General features: G+C 46.2%; 1 protein-coding gene across 1 annotated transcript; it reads right to left on the reverse strand.

Annotated features, from left to right (window-relative positions):
* Positions 1 to 7,883: 7,883 nt before the first annotated feature.
* Positions 7,884 to 14,620, reverse strand: GPR142 (G protein-coupled receptor 142). The gene is made up of 3 exons (XM_070735972.1): positions 14,464 to 14,620; positions 13,273 to 13,419; positions 7,884 to 8,887 (listed from the first exon to the last, which is right to left on the reverse strand). Exons 2-3 carry the CDS (start codon positions 13,397 to 13,399, stop codon positions 8,025 to 8,027), a joined length of 990 nt encoding a protein of 329 aa, XP_070592073.1. The 5' UTR covers positions 13,400 to 13,419; positions 14,464 to 14,620; the 3' UTR covers positions 7,884 to 8,024.
* Between the last annotated feature and the right edge of the window lie 392 nt (positions 14,621 to 15,012).

The following is a 15,012-nucleotide window of genomic DNA, read 5'->3' on the forward strand; positions in this document are numbered from 1 at the left end:
CAGAGGATAAACCCCTGTCCCGGGCCTGCCAGAGATCATCCATCAGCGCGACCAAAGCAGTTTCCGTGCTGTAGCCGGGCCTGAATCCTGACTGCTGAGGACCTAGAACTGCCCCCACCCTCCCTGTCTTTCATAAACTACTCAAGACTCATTTATACCGCCAGGCATGGGGGAGTTGAGATAGCCCTTCCCCCTAGGCCACTACAAGTTATGCACGGTATGTTTGTGTGTATGTTTGGTTTTATAATAGGGGTTTTAGTTGTTTTTTTAATTATTGGATTGTACATGTTGTTTTCATTATTGTTGTTAGCCGCCCCGAGTCTACGGAGAGGGGCGGCATACAAATCCAATACATTATTATTATTATTATTATTATTATTATTATTATTATTATTATTCCTCAAGAGAAACAACAAGGAGACTGATCTAGTAAGGCCACCAATAAAGAAGAAGAAAAAATAATTCTCCTTCCCACAAGTTTCTTTTGGTGTATTTTCCAATTCCTGGGACCTGCAAAAGGCACTGAGAGGGTCTAGTGGGAAATAACTAATCCTAAAATTTTCAATGTCCCTCCAACTCAGCCTTGAGGTGATCGAGCTGTTTATTCATTCAATTAAACAAACAATGAACCACTATTTTTGCCCTTCAATGGAACTATTTCTCTTCGTAAGTGACAAGCCAGGACTGGCCAGGTATTTATTTGTTCTCCTTGATGCCGGGCTGTGGCAAAGCAGGTGGCGTGCAGGTGCATCAGAAGAAGAGTGCAAAATTACCATTCTCCTTTCTTCTTTGAAACAAGGGGAATGTGGATTATTCTTTCGGGTGAAATGGCCCCTTTCTCTGAGCTTCATGGGCCATGGAAGTAGCGGTAGTTAGTGGTTAGTGAAGAGTGACATCAACAGAAGGCTGTGCAAAAGAGACTCGAGAGGGTCATGCTTGAGCTCACGCGATAAATGATGGAGGAAGAAACGCAGTTCTACTTGCTTACCGCTTTGCTGCAGGCTGCCAAAGCAGCCGTAGATCTGTCAAAAGAAGCTAAAATAGGGTAATTCAAGCAAAGGATTTGTGCCTGCATTCTCTGGGCAGCTTAGCCCAAGCCAGATCAGCGTGCCTATTTATTCATGAACAATGAATTAAAGGATGGCCAAACGTTGGAGAGTCGACTGTGAGAAACTGTTATTGCCTTGAGGGAAAGAAGCACTATAACACTATAACCAGAGGGCCTTTCCAGCTTGCTCGGTGGAAACAGAGGGGGTTGCATGCCTCTACAACTTCAGAACATGGTGGGAGGAGACTTCCTTTTATACGCTTCCATAAAAAATAATTTTCCTCTTTGCGGTAAACTAAGCCATCTGCTAGAGAGCTATGCCAGCTTCTGTTTGTGCTTCCCTACCCAATGTAGGACGTTACAAAAATATTATTTAAGACCATGAAAATAATCTTCACCTGCAGTTTGCCCTGTCCTGCTTGGGAATATGTGTTAAATTTCTTGTTTATCCTATTTTAAAAAGGGTTATCCTGAGAGTAGCATTTTTCAGCAAGTGTCATCCATGCTGGCTTGAACTGCACTGGACACATGAGGACCTTAAATCTGAAAGTCCCCAGTTGGGAAGGCCTCCTTGTTTCATCCTAGCTGTGCAGGTCAGAAACTAGCTATAAATATAGCTTCTTCCTTGGCCATAAAGAAAGGCAAGGAGCTGTAGCAGTGATGGCGAACCTATGGCACAGGTGCCACAGGTGGCACGTGGAGCCATATCTGCTGGCACGCGAGCCGTTGCCGTAGCTCAGCTCCAGTGTGCCTGTGTGTGCTGGCCAGCTGATTTTTGACTCAGACAGAGGCTCTGGGAGGGGTTTTTTGGCTTTCAGAGAGCCTCCAGGGGGATGGGGAAAGGCATTTTTACCCTTCCCTGGCTCTAGGGAAGCCTTTGGAGCCTGGGGAGGGTGAAACACGAGCCTACTGGGCCCACCAGAAATTAAGAAACAGGCAGTTTCCGGCCTCCAGAAGGCCTCGCGGGGGTGGGGGGTCAGAAGAAGCTTTTTTCGTCCTATCCCAGGCACTGAATTATGGATGTGGGCACTCCCGCATGTGCAATAGCATGTGCCCACGCTCTTTCGGCACCTGGAGGAAAACAGATTCACCATCACTGAGCTATAGCATTGATGAAAGTAACTGTGACAGTCCAGAAGTCTTGGACTATAGAGAGGAGAAAACACCCAGTTTGTAGACATGTCCATGAAAACACCTGGAGTCAAGTTCTATTTGAATAGGTTATGAACACCCTTGCCCCATTTGCTCGAACTTATATTATATACAACAATCTCTGCCTTTTCTCAATATTTGATGTTGGTCAGAAACTCAGTGTAAAAATATTTTATTGATTTGCCCTTGTTCAATTGTCTTTGCTATTGAGATATTGTCTTTGCAAGTTTGGCAAGGCATTCATACAGGTACAATGGTACCTCGTCTTACAAACGCCTCTTCATATGTACTTTTCGAGATGCGAAGCCGGTGTTTAAGATTTTTTTGCCTCTTCTTCCGAACTATTTTCACCTTATGAACCCGAGCCACCACTGCTGGAATGCCCCACCCCCTGACTTCGGTTGCTACCAAAGCGCTGGGATGCCCCTGAGGCTCCCCTCGCTGGGATTCAAAGCAGCGCCTGCAAAAATGAAGGGATTCCCTTCATTTTTGCTGCCGCTGCTTTGAATCCCAGCGAGGGGAGCCTCCGGGGAATCCCAGTGCTTTGGCTGGCAACGGAAATCTGGAGGTCGGGTTTCCCAGCGAGGGGACCTCAGGGGAGTCCCAGTGCTTCGGCTGGCAACGGAAGTCCTGAGGTGGGGTTTCCCAGCAAGGGGACCTCAGGGGAGTCCCAGCGCTTCGGCTGGCAACGGAAGTCCAGAGGCGGGGATTCCCAGTGACGCAAGGCAAAAGGGGTGACTTTTGGGATGGGATTGCATGCATTATTTGCTTTTACATTGATTCCTATGGGGAAAATTGCTTTGTCTTACGAACTTTTCATCTTACGAACCTGGTCACGGAACGAATTAAATTCATAAGACGAGGTATCACTGTACTTGAATAAGGCCACAATAACCTTCATTAATTGTCATGGCTTATGGATTAAACATATCTTAACAACATTCAACTTTCTTCTATCACTGTTACTCTTTTTTTTTTTTTGCACATGTTCCAGCTTTTCTGAAACCTTATTAAAACCTAGGATGACACAATACATGATGGGATTTAATAATTATAGAATTCAGTGAAGATATAAATCCTTGTGCCTTGGGAATTATACTTCTATTGATATAGTCAGATCTCACTGCTGTTCCATATCCATTTGGGAACTATAAATCCTAGACGGTTTCACACATATACTTTCCAAACTAGTTATCTCCTGCCTATCCCCTACCTGTACACTTGATTTGTTTTCTACAATAATAACGTTGCATTTTTATTATTAGAAAGCATGACATTAAGCCTCTTTCTCTAGCTTAAGATCATTCTGGATCTTATATGTGCAAATTTCACTCATTTTTATCTTGTATAAAAATTTGGAAATTATTCTCTTTAACTTTTCATCCAAGCTGTTAATGCTGAAAAATATTGCACATCATACTTTATCAATATCAATGTCATACTATAAGGCAATGATGGTGAACCTTTTTTTCCTCAAGTGCCGAGAGAGTGTGTGTGTGCATGCTATCGCACATGTGTGAGTGCCCATGCCCAAATTCAATGCCTGGGGAGGACGAAAATAGCTTTCCCACCCTTCAGAGGCCCTCTGGAGGCCAGAAATGGCCTCTTTCCCAACTTCTGGTTGGCCCAGTAGGCTTGTGTTTTACCCTCCCCAGTCTCCAAAGGCTTCCCTGAAGCTGTGGGAAAGTAAAACCCCTCCAGCAGTCCCCCAGAGGCTTTCTGGAAACCAAAAATGCCCTCCCAGAGCCTCTGTGCAAGCCAAAAATCAGCTGGCCAGCACACACATGCACATTGGAGCTGAGCTATGGCAACGGCTTGCGTGCCAGCAGATGTGGCTCTGCGTACCACCTATGGCACCCATGCCATGGGTTCGCTATCACTGCTATAAGGTAAAGGTTCGCACATATATGCTAATTGTTTCTGCCTCTAGGGGGCGGTGCTCATCTCCGTTTCAAAGCTGAAGAGCCAGCGCTGTCTGATGACGATTCCATGGTCATGTGGCCGGCATGACTAAATGCCAAAGGCTCATGGAGCGCTGTTACCTTCCTACTAAAGGTGGTCCCTATTTTTCTACTTGCATTTTTTATGTGTTTTCGAACTGCTAGGTTGACAGAAGCTGGGGCAAGTAACGGGAGCTCACTCCATTACGCGCTGCTAGGGATTCAAACTACCGAACTGTCGACCTTTCTGATTGACTGAGCCACCGCATCCCCTACTATACTATGCAGATACTATACATATTTAAATGTTTTTATTCTGTCTCTATTATTTTCATAAATAACTGAACATACCTCCTTCAACAACCCTATGAGGTGGATTGGGCTGAGAGAGAAAGCCAACTTTCGTGCCTAAAGCGGGTCTATAACTCACCATCTCCTGGTTCTAGCCTGGTGCATTAATACTATTATGACCGTAACAACTGGCATCCCTAATATTGACTAAAAAATTGCCTGAACAGAAAGGAAATTGGCTGATCACAAAAAATTGAGAGAAATCGTTCTGCTTTTGAATCCCTCAAATTACGGTACTTTAAATATGTGCGAATTTTAATCAAAAAGCTTCAAACCCCCTTTGTTGATGGTGGGTGATTTCCCCCCCCCCCAAGTTAAGCACAATTAAATTGTATTGCTTTGTCTTTGAGCCTTTTGGTTGCCCTTTTATCCAACTTCTCCAACTATGTGAATAGGTCGGTTAATAGACAGAATTTCAAGTATTAACACAACCTCCGTTAATAGGAATTCAGTAACCACAAAAGTGAAGCAGACTTGCAGATTTTCTTATCTATACAGAAACAAAGATAAGCATTCTCCATTTACTTGTGGAATTCATAACACTGATCCTTGTCGACAGTTTGACATGGTACACAGCCTAAACATAGTTTTCCCACATGAATGATAAGAAGTTCATTCAGGACAAATGGTAAAGAGGACTCAGTAACTCAGGTTCGCCTGGTGCACCAGTTGAGGCCCTACTTGGACAGGGAGTCATTGCTCACAGTCGCTCATGCCCTCATCACCTTGAGGCTCGGCTACTGTAATGCTCTCTACATGGGGCTACCTTTGAAAAGTGTTCGGAAACTTCAGATCGTGCAGAATGCGGCCGCGAGAGCTATTGTGGGGCTTCCCAGATTCGCCCACGTTTCTACAACACTCTGTGGTCTGCACTTGCTGCCAATCAGTTTACGGTCACAATTCAAAGTGTTGATAATGACCTTTAAAGCCCTACATGGCATTGGACCAGAATACCTCTGGAACCGCCTTCTACCACACGAATCCCAGCGGCCGATAAGGTCCCACAGAGTTGACCTTCTCCGGGTCCCATCGACCAAATAATGTCGTTTGGCGGGCCCCAGGGGAAGAGCCTTCTCTGTGGCGGCCCCGGCCCTCTGGAACCAACTCCCCCCGGAGATTAGAACTGACCCCACCCTCCTTGTCTTTCGCAAATTACTCAAGACCCACCTGAATCGCCAGGTATGGGGGAACTAAGACATCTCCCCCAGGCTTTTTATATTTCATGTTTGGTATATATGTGCTTTATGGCTTTTAATTGTTGGGGTTTTATATATTTTTTATTATTAGATTTGTCCCATTGTTACACTGTTCCTTATTACTGTTGTGAGCCGCCCCGAGTCTTTGGAGAGGGGCGGCATACAAATCTAATAAATAATAATAATCATAATAATAACTCTTATTAATTTCACACAAATTTGGCTGAATCATACAGAAACTTGGTTTGTTAAATATATTTAAATTATCTGGGACTAAGCCACAAACCATGGCTTATAAATCTTTATAGGTACCTTCACACAACACGTTAGAGCCCACCAAACCCACCAATGATTACTTAATGTTGTACATGAATGTTGGGTTGGGTTGTCTTATCTATCAAAAAGCCTCAACTCACAGAAGAAGTCTGCTTCCCATTTCCCTGCACAGACATTCCAATTGACAAAATTGAACGGGTCCAAAGACGGGCTACAAGAATGGTGGAAGGTCTTAAGCATAAAACTTATCAGGAAAGACTGAATGAACTCCATCTGTATAGTCTGGAGGACAGAAGGAAAAGGGGGGACATGATCGAAACATTTAAATATGTTAAAGGGTTAAATAAGGTCCAAGAGGGAAGTGTTTTTAATAGGAAAGTGAACACAAAAACAAAGGGCACAATCTGAAGTTAGTTGGGGGAAAGATCAAAAGCAACATGAGAAAATATTATTTTACTGAAAGAGTAGTAGATCCTTGGAACAAACTTCCAGCAGACGTGGTAGATAAATCCACAGTAACTGAATTTAAACAAGCCTGGGATAAACATATATCCATCCTAAGATAAAATACAGAAAATAAGGGCAGACTAGATGGACCATGAAGTCTTTTTCTGCTGTCAGACTTCTATGTTTCTATGTTTCTACATGGCTATGAGAATGTCCCATGAGAATGTCCCAACAGGCCTATGTCCAGTGTTTGAAGCTGAACTATATGCCTCTGTCTGTGCCACTGGGAGAAAGCATGAGTTGATGCTTGGCGAGACATAGCTGGCTTTCCTCCCAGGCAGTGGTGCTTGGAGCTATTTGGGAAGAGGCCAGATGGGACAGGCCTCCAAAAGGGTGTGAAAGAAGCTTTTCAAAGGAGGAGGAGAGAGAGAGGGGGGGAAAAAAACTCAGAGAAACCCACCTAAAGGCAAATATTTATGGGAGTGGAAAGTTAAGGGTGAGGAGTGAAGAATGTTGGAATTTTGAAAGTGTGGAATGGATTATCTGGCTCACAGACTTTTACCACACAAAGGGCTGGCTTGCTCGAAACAATTCTGCCAGTTCCACTCTTCTAAACACACACATGCGTATTATTACGGTACTACTTCTCTCTCTCTCATTTCTAGGGCTTGGCTTCTTCAAGACCTCCTTGTATTTTGCCTTTGGTCATAGGGAAATCAATGCACACAAACATCCCTTCTTGCTTTCTTTAAATACTCTATATACCAGTGAACCTTTTTTTACTTGTGTGCCAAAAGAGTGCGTGTGTGCTATATCACACATGTATGAATGCCCACGCCCATAATTCAATGCCTGGGAGGGCAAAAACATTTCCCTCCCTTAGGCCCTCTGGAGGCCAGAAATGGACTGTGTCCTAACTTGTGGTGGGCCCAGTAGGCTCATGTTTCGCCCTCCCCAGGCTCCAAAGGCTTGCCTGGAGCCGGGAAAGGGTAAATATGCCCTCCCACATCCCCTCCGGAGGCTCTCTGGAAGCCAAAAACACCTTCCCAGAGCCTCTGTGTGAGCCAAAAATCAGCTAGTCATCACAGACATGCAAGTTGGAGCTGAGCTAGGGCAACAATTCACGTGCCAACAGATATGGCTCAGCGAGCCATAGGTTCACCATCACTGCTCTATACACTGCCCTGGCTATGGAAGAATCAGAATCGGAAGAAATATTGTGAATAAGAGCTGGGGAATAAACCAGGCATTTGTCTTTCTGCCATATACTAAAGACAATGCCACTGAGGTGGAACAGATCTCAAAATGGCAGTGAGGTCTGCCCTTGCTCTTGAGGGATGGCTCAGCTCACTGAACAAGGATGAGAGTTGTAAGGCCATAAAACAAAAGGAGAAGGAAGGCTTCCCTCCTGTCTCCCTCCCTTCTCCAAACAATGCATTCCTTAAAAATAGAATAAAGAATGAAAAGAAAGCATTTCTCAATGAAGTTACTTTACTACCTCCTCTCTTTTTCTCCTGAAGGAGCTCAGGGCCACAAAGGAGGTCCTTATTCTCCGTCATCTTAGTGCACCAAAAGGCCCGCGGAATCCACATTCAGCGAAAGATGATAACCCCCCTAAACTGAAGTCCCAGCCCAGACCCCTAGGGGTTTCAGAGTCAATTCCAAAGCAGTGTCCTTCCTTGATGGTTGGCTACACTGGAATCTGTAAGAGACTAGCACTTCGCGGACGGTACGCCGGAAAGTCTTGCTGACAAAGCAGTAAAGGAAGAAGTTGATGGAGGTATTGAGCATGGCCACCATGTTGGCAACATCCAAGGCCAGGTGTACTCGCCAGTCCTGATTGACTGATGCCACGTAAAGGTGGTAGATCATGACAAATGTCCGTGGAGCCCAGAGGACAATGAAGACAGTGGTGATGGCCAACAAGATGGCGGTGGTTCTGCTGAGGCGGCGGTTGGGATTTCCTGATCGCTTGAGCTTGCAGATGATAACAGAGTTTGTCATCAGAAAGACAGTGCAAGGAATGAAGTAGATGATGAAGCAATGAAGCCACTTCAGGACTTTGTCCATAGTGCTGGGCGGGTTGACATCATGCCAGACATCTAGCCACCAGTAGAAAGGAACTCCAGTAGCCAGTGAGACTACAAATGTGGCACCAATGATCTTCTGGGTGCGTTCTGGGTAGGAGACAGCCCTGTACTGCAGGGGATGGCAAAGGGCCACGTAACGGTCCATAGTCAAGAGTACCGTCACCCAGATGGAGGCGTGATTGGCCGTGAACTGTAAGATGTTGATTGCATGGGCAAAGGCGCCTGGCACTTTGCGGTCCAAGATGGCTGCCTGCACAATGAAACCAGCAAAGACCACAAAGACTTGAGTCAGGATGTCGGAAGCGGTGAGGGCCAAGAGGTAGCAGTACGAGGACTTCTGGGTACGAGCAGCAAGACGGGAAAGTGCAGCGGCAGTCAAAACATTAACTTGAACAAGGAAGAAAAGATAACAAATAGTAAAAAAAATTGGTAGATAAGGAATTTAAAATTACCGTAGGATGAATTAGTATTTGTATGTATAGCTGTGACTAAAATTTGATTTCTGCAAAATGGACCCAAATGGCTTCCCTTTAGCTTCTTTGTCCTTGACAAGGCTATTGTTGAGGTAAGATAAGGCTGGGAAAGATAACAAGCAGGTATGGATGTCAGCCATGGCTCTTCCCCCTCCTTCTGTATGTCTCTCTCCCCCTCTCTCCTTCTCTCTGTATCTCTGTCTCTCTCTCTCTTCCCTCTGACAGATAACATTGGTCTTTCTGGAGCCTGCAGTTCATATATGAAATGCGTCACAAAGCAGTTTTGAGGTGTGTTTTGTTTATTCAGTAATACAGTGATCCCCCGGTTATTGCGTCCCCAACCATTGCGAACAGGGTAATTTGCGAATTTTGAACCCGGAAGTCAAAATACCATCTACGCATGCGTGCCCTTTTTTCTATGGGCACGCATGCGTAGATGGCGCCCGGCAGATCAGCGGCTGGGCGGCTTCCCTGGGTCTTCCCCCTCTTGCTGGCATCAGCGAGGAGTTTCCCCACCGCCCACGCAAACTCCTCGCTGCCGCTCGCCCGCCCTTCGCCCGCCCACGCCGTTCGCTCCCCCTCTTGCTGGCGGGAGGGCGAGAAGCCCTCCCCAGCACCCGCTCGCCCGCCCTTCGCCGCTCGCCCGCCCTTCGCCCTGGCCGCTTCTTCCCAGCGGAGAAATTCCAGCCCCCACCTGGTCCCGCCCGATCCTCCTCCCTGAGGCAGCTCGCCCTCCCATGGCCGCTTCCTCCACCCTCCATCGCAAGCCCTCGCCACCGCAGCCAACACGCGCTGCGATCTTCAAGCCCGGCTCCTTTCGGCCCAGCATCCCGGGCCAAGCAGCTGCCTTCCGTGACTGAGCCTGGTTGGCCTGGAAGATCGTAGCGCGCGTTGGCTGCAGCGGCGAGGGAAGCCAAGCTGGCAGCAATGTCGCCGCCGCTGCAGCCAATGCGCGCTATGATCTTCCAGGCGAGCCAGGCTCAGTGACGGAAGGCAGCCGCTTGGCCCGGGATGCTGGGCCGAGAGGAGCCGGGCTTGATCCGCTGAGCCTGGCTGGCCCGGAAGATCGTAGCGCGCGTTGGCTGCAGCGGCGGCGACATTGCTGCCGGCTTGGCTTCCCTCGCCGCTCCAGCCAACGCGCGCTACGATCTTCCGGGCCAGCCAGGCTCAGCGGATCAAGCCCGGCTCCTCTCGGCCCAGCATCCCGGGCCAAGCAGCTGCCTTCCGTCACTGAGCCTGGCTCGCCCGGAAGATCGTAGCGCACGTTGGCTGCGCTGGCGAGGGAAGCCAAGCAGGCGTGCCGTTCTCCGCTGACTCCTAAAGCGGGGAAGTTCGCCAGGAGTCAGCGGAGAACGGCGCAACTGTTTTAAAACGATCGGAGCTTTCCAATGAGTCCCGAAGACAAACGGCAAACTTCCGCGTTTGTCTTCGGGACTCATTGGAAAGCCGCGCGGGTGTTTTAAAACATCCCCGCCGACATGGGGGGCTTGCTAGCACCCCCCCAAACCCGGGTTGGGGGTTCGGGGGGGTGCTAGCGAGCCCCCCATGTTGGCGGCCGCGCCGCCCCCCAATCTTCGGCTCCTCGCTAGCGCTGCGGAAAACACCATCTGCACATGCGCAGATGGTGTTTTTACTTCCGCAGCGCTACTTCGCGAAAACCCGCTCGTTGCGGGGGGTCCTGGAACGGAACCCTCGCAACGAGCGGGGGATCACTGTATTGTAATGTATTGAAACTGGTGTTTCAATTTGGAAAATCCACTGTAGTTAATGAAACAAATATCCAACCCCACCTCCACCTCCCCAAAAACAAATCATTTTCAGTATTGCCGGCATTGTAGATGCAAACACTAATAGAGTTATGGAGAAAGCAGATTTCATATTTTTCTCTCTGAGCCAACTATCTCAGTTTCCCTTGATAGGGACTCATGAAACTGCCTAGGTAGAGAGGCCCATCAATGTTCTCCACATCTATGTGAGATGATAGCTCCCTCTGGTGCTCGTCTTGAAATTAACACTATAATGGGCACATAAGAGTAAAGTGTACCTAATAAACGTTTCCTCTCTCCTTCCTGTAGACATGCTTTTTTAGAAGAATACACAAGATGTGGACAGAAGTTGTGATGATTGTCGCACAGTAATTAAAATGTTGGACCACGTTCCAGAGAGATCTAGAATCTAGACTATCTTTGAGCACAGCTCCCTAGTGAGTTTAGGCTGATGACTGTCTTGTTCTTTTATGGGGAGAAATGCTGTAAAGGTCCGAAGCAGCGGTGGGTCGTTCCTGATTTGGCCCAGTTTGGGAAACTGGTGGCGGTAGTGGCAGGAAACTCCGCCCACCCACCTGGGGTGTTTCTGTGTATGTGCAGAAGCTTCTGCACATATGTAGAAGCATTGAGCCGCCCCAAGTCTATGGAGAGGGGTGACATACAAATAAAATAAAATAAAATAAATAAATAAATAAATAAATAAATAAATAAATAAATAAATAAATAAAATTGTGTGTGCGTGCACAAGCAACAGGATTTAAAACCCACTACAGGTCCGAAGCTCTATGTACTTGGCAATCTCCAGGTTAAAAACAACTGACTAACAACTGAACAACTGATAAAAACAACGAACAATTCTTCCTTGAGCTAAAGAACTGCTGAAGCTGGAGAAGGCATGGTCATCCACCAAGAACTGCTGAAGCCGAGTAATGTTTTCATGAACCACTGAAACTGTGCAAATACTGTAATGTGTTTTCAATGGTTCATGGAAATATTGTGTGGCTTCGGGCGTTGGCTGGCTTGAGGAAGGAGCATGTTGTCTGCCAGTTTTAATAATAAACCATCCACAGGGGCAGGTTCTAACTTACCTTGCCACGGATTCACTTCCTCCCGCACCGCATGGCTGCATGCACATTATATACCGCGTGGCCATTTCATGCAGTGTGAGGCCCACTTCATGCAGGTGCTTTGCCCACTTCATGGAGGCGTGTGTGTGCTTCGCTTGGGCGTGTGCACATGCGCAGTGCAGAAAACCTGGCTTCTGCACATGCGCAGAAGCAAAAACCAGATGGTGGTGCAGGCACAGTGCCAAAAACTCTGCTTCTGAGCATGTGCAGAAACTAAAACCAGTTAAAAATATATATATATTTTTAAAAAGATAGTGGCATCCATGGACTGGCTCTGTGATGTCACCACCGGTTTACTACCGGTTCTATAGAACTGATGAGAACCGGGAGAAACTCTGGCAGTCCATTTGTAAGTACAAGTTCTGATTTAAATGCAAATTCGAATTAAACACAGGAACGGAACTTGCTCCTAACCTGGGGAGTACCTGCACTGCTTTGAGCTCTTGAGCAAAAAGCAGCATATAAATCTAACCACAAAATAAAACAAGTTTAGTAATATACACTTTATTAAGGGATTTTACGATGATTTATTATAATTTCTATATAATGCATTTTGAACATTCCTCAAAAAATACCCCCAATCCTTAATACTTTGTTCACAGTATTGCTTTATATATCAATTCTATGGGAATTCTGCAGTCCTTTTTTTGGGGGGGGGGCATAGTCTAATATCTTTCCTTCTCTAAGGACAAACATTTTCTACTTGTCACTTACAATATAACACGTGAATGCTGGTAAGAGACAAGTGCTGTGTAATAATCAGTGAATCCCACTGCTGCTACATGTGAAGAAAAACATTAAACACTTCTGATTTTTAAAATGAAGGGCTCAGTTAATTTCCTTCCAGTTATAATCCTTGCCTGAAAATATTTGGCTGCATATAATTTATTTTTCTTGCTTTTCAGCCGCTGTTCACCTGGGTTTGTCACCCCTTGTTTGTATTTCACCTCTGAGGGTTTATATATCAAGGCCAAGATTTCCAATTCCATCTCCTCTTCTCTCTGATGGCCTTTGGCTCCTATTTCCAACTGTTTTTCTCCACTAAAGATAGATCCTTCTCAATGGAATCCATTTTTTTCTTGCCAGTCTCTCCCACAAATGAGTCCCACCTTTTGGAGGTTTTTAAAATGTGATTTGGTGTCTGTACTGTATTCGTTTGAGTTCTCAGATACAGATTAACAGAGTTGGAGGCAACCTTGTAGGTAATCCAGTCCAACCTTTGCCCAAGTAGACGCTACACCATTTTTGACAGATGGCACTCCAGGTTTTTCTTAAAAGTTTCCAGTGATGAAATCAACTATGAATTGTTGCTGCTGCTGCTTCTCCTCCAACCTACTGGAAGTACACATGAACACGACACACTGACACACTTGTGGAGCTGTCGTATTTCTTGATTTTTGTCTTACCTGGCAAGCCCACACAAAGCAGGATGCAGTAGTAGAGGAGGGCCCCTATGCTGACCATGCAAGGCGATATCTCCTTCTCATCTGGGTCCTTGGCATTGTTTCCCCAGACCGGATCACTTTTGTTCATCTTCTCTTAGCACCTTCCAGCTATGAGAAGACCAAGGGCATTGGGGTTAAAAAAAGTACGATAGAATCTCTGCTTACAGTAACAGAAATCTCACTGACCCTGGACCATTGGCTTCAGGAAATTGTTCTATGTTTGTTTTGTTTTTATTTTAAAACATGGATAGCAAAACAGCGGTGCCACAGAATGAGTCAATATAGCTATAGGCAATGATTGATTTCATTTGACCCACATATTTCCCCACAGTTGTCATTATCCTGGCAATTCTATAGCTTTCCAATTGAGAAAAGTTTCCCTGTAAGTGTATATGCTGGTCTACAATCAAGCTTCTAAAGGGAAGATATCTTTGTCTACTTTCCACTGCTCCTCTTCTGTTGAGTCATTTAGTTGTGGGAAACAAGAACACCTAGAGATGTAAAGCTAAAGGACAGAATTATAATGCCCTCTACAAAATTCAGGTTAGAGAGTCATCATTAAGGGATTAGTAAATGTTCGGTTATCTGTCAGGCATTTAGCAAGCTGCCCAAGGATGTAAACAGAGGCTAATATGGTGGGCATGGTGGAAATAAATGACTACATTTTTAAATACAAGAAGCATTCAACCCTATTCCATTTTACTACTTCCTTCCTTCCTTCCTTCCCTCCCTCCCTCCTTCCTTCCTTCTCTCCCTCCCTCCTTCCTTCCTTCCTTCCTTCCTTCCTTCCTTCCTGTAATTATTTTATTAGCTATGAAGCTACAATGGGTTCTCTGCATTAACAGAAGAGTTGGACTAGATAGCCTCTGAGTTTCCTCCAGGTAGAATTATTCCATTTCTCTATCTGCATTGACACACAGTGAGACCTAGAAGGATTTCTAGAGGCTTTTGGGGTGCATAATTCCCCTCTATGGACTTTAATCCCCTGATTTACTCTTTCCTAGCAAGTAGCAACTTCTATCCCTATCCCTCTGGCTCCTGAGGGTGGTCGAACTAAACAATGTAACCACATGCAGTTCTCCTTCCTCTTGCTAAATCAGTCCAGTTCTCTGGGTGTCGTCCCCTTGCAGATGCAATCTGGTGTAAACTTACCTTGATGTTTGGATTGCAGAGATTGTTGTCCTGTATTCGCCAGCTCTGTAAGTGGTCCCTGCTGCTTCTCCCCAGTAGATGATGTCTGAAGGTCCCCCTCCTCCTCCTCCTCCTCCTCCTCCTCCTCCTCCTCCTCCTCCTCCTCCTCTCTGCAAGGCTGTTATAGGGACCCAGAGAGAAAAGAAAAGCCCAGAGGGAGAAATGGGAAGGAGACTGAGCAAGCTGCTTGATTCAAACTCTTGCAAAAGAAGGGGGAGGAGGAAGAGCAGTGGCAGGTGAGCACTTGGCTGAGACAGACCTTGGAGGGAGTGGAGAAGCCGGCTGGTCTGGCTCAGCAGAGATGGAGGCAGAAGGGAGGGGAGGAAACTATCTCAGAGCACTGCCAGCCAGTTACTTCTGTTTATGCTGCATGGGTGCAGAAATAGTTATTTTAATTTGTTTGTTTGTTTGTTTGCTTGCTTGCTTGCTTGCTTGCTTGCTTGCTTGCTTGCTTGCTTGCTTGCTTGCTTGCTTGCTTGCTTGCTTGCTTGCTTGCTTGCTTGCTTGCTT

Source organism: Erythrolamprus reginae, chromosome 2 (assembly GCF_031021105.1).
Source record: "Erythrolamprus reginae isolate rEryReg1 chromosome 2, rEryReg1.hap1, whole genome shotgun sequence".
NCBI lineage: Eukaryota > Metazoa > Chordata > Lepidosauria > Squamata > Dipsadidae > Erythrolamprus > Erythrolamprus reginae.

Excerpts from the sequence above, each read along its gene's own strand:
- GPR142 (XM_070735972.1), bottom strand. The coding sequence starts at position 13,399 with ATGAACAAAAGTGATCCGGTCTGGGGAAACAATGCCAAGGACCCAGAT. Across the intron at positions 8,888-13,272 it reads GCTTTGTGTGGGCTTGCCAG|TTAATGTTTTGACTGCCGCT; the intron begins GTAAGACAAAAA and ends TCCTTGTTCAAG.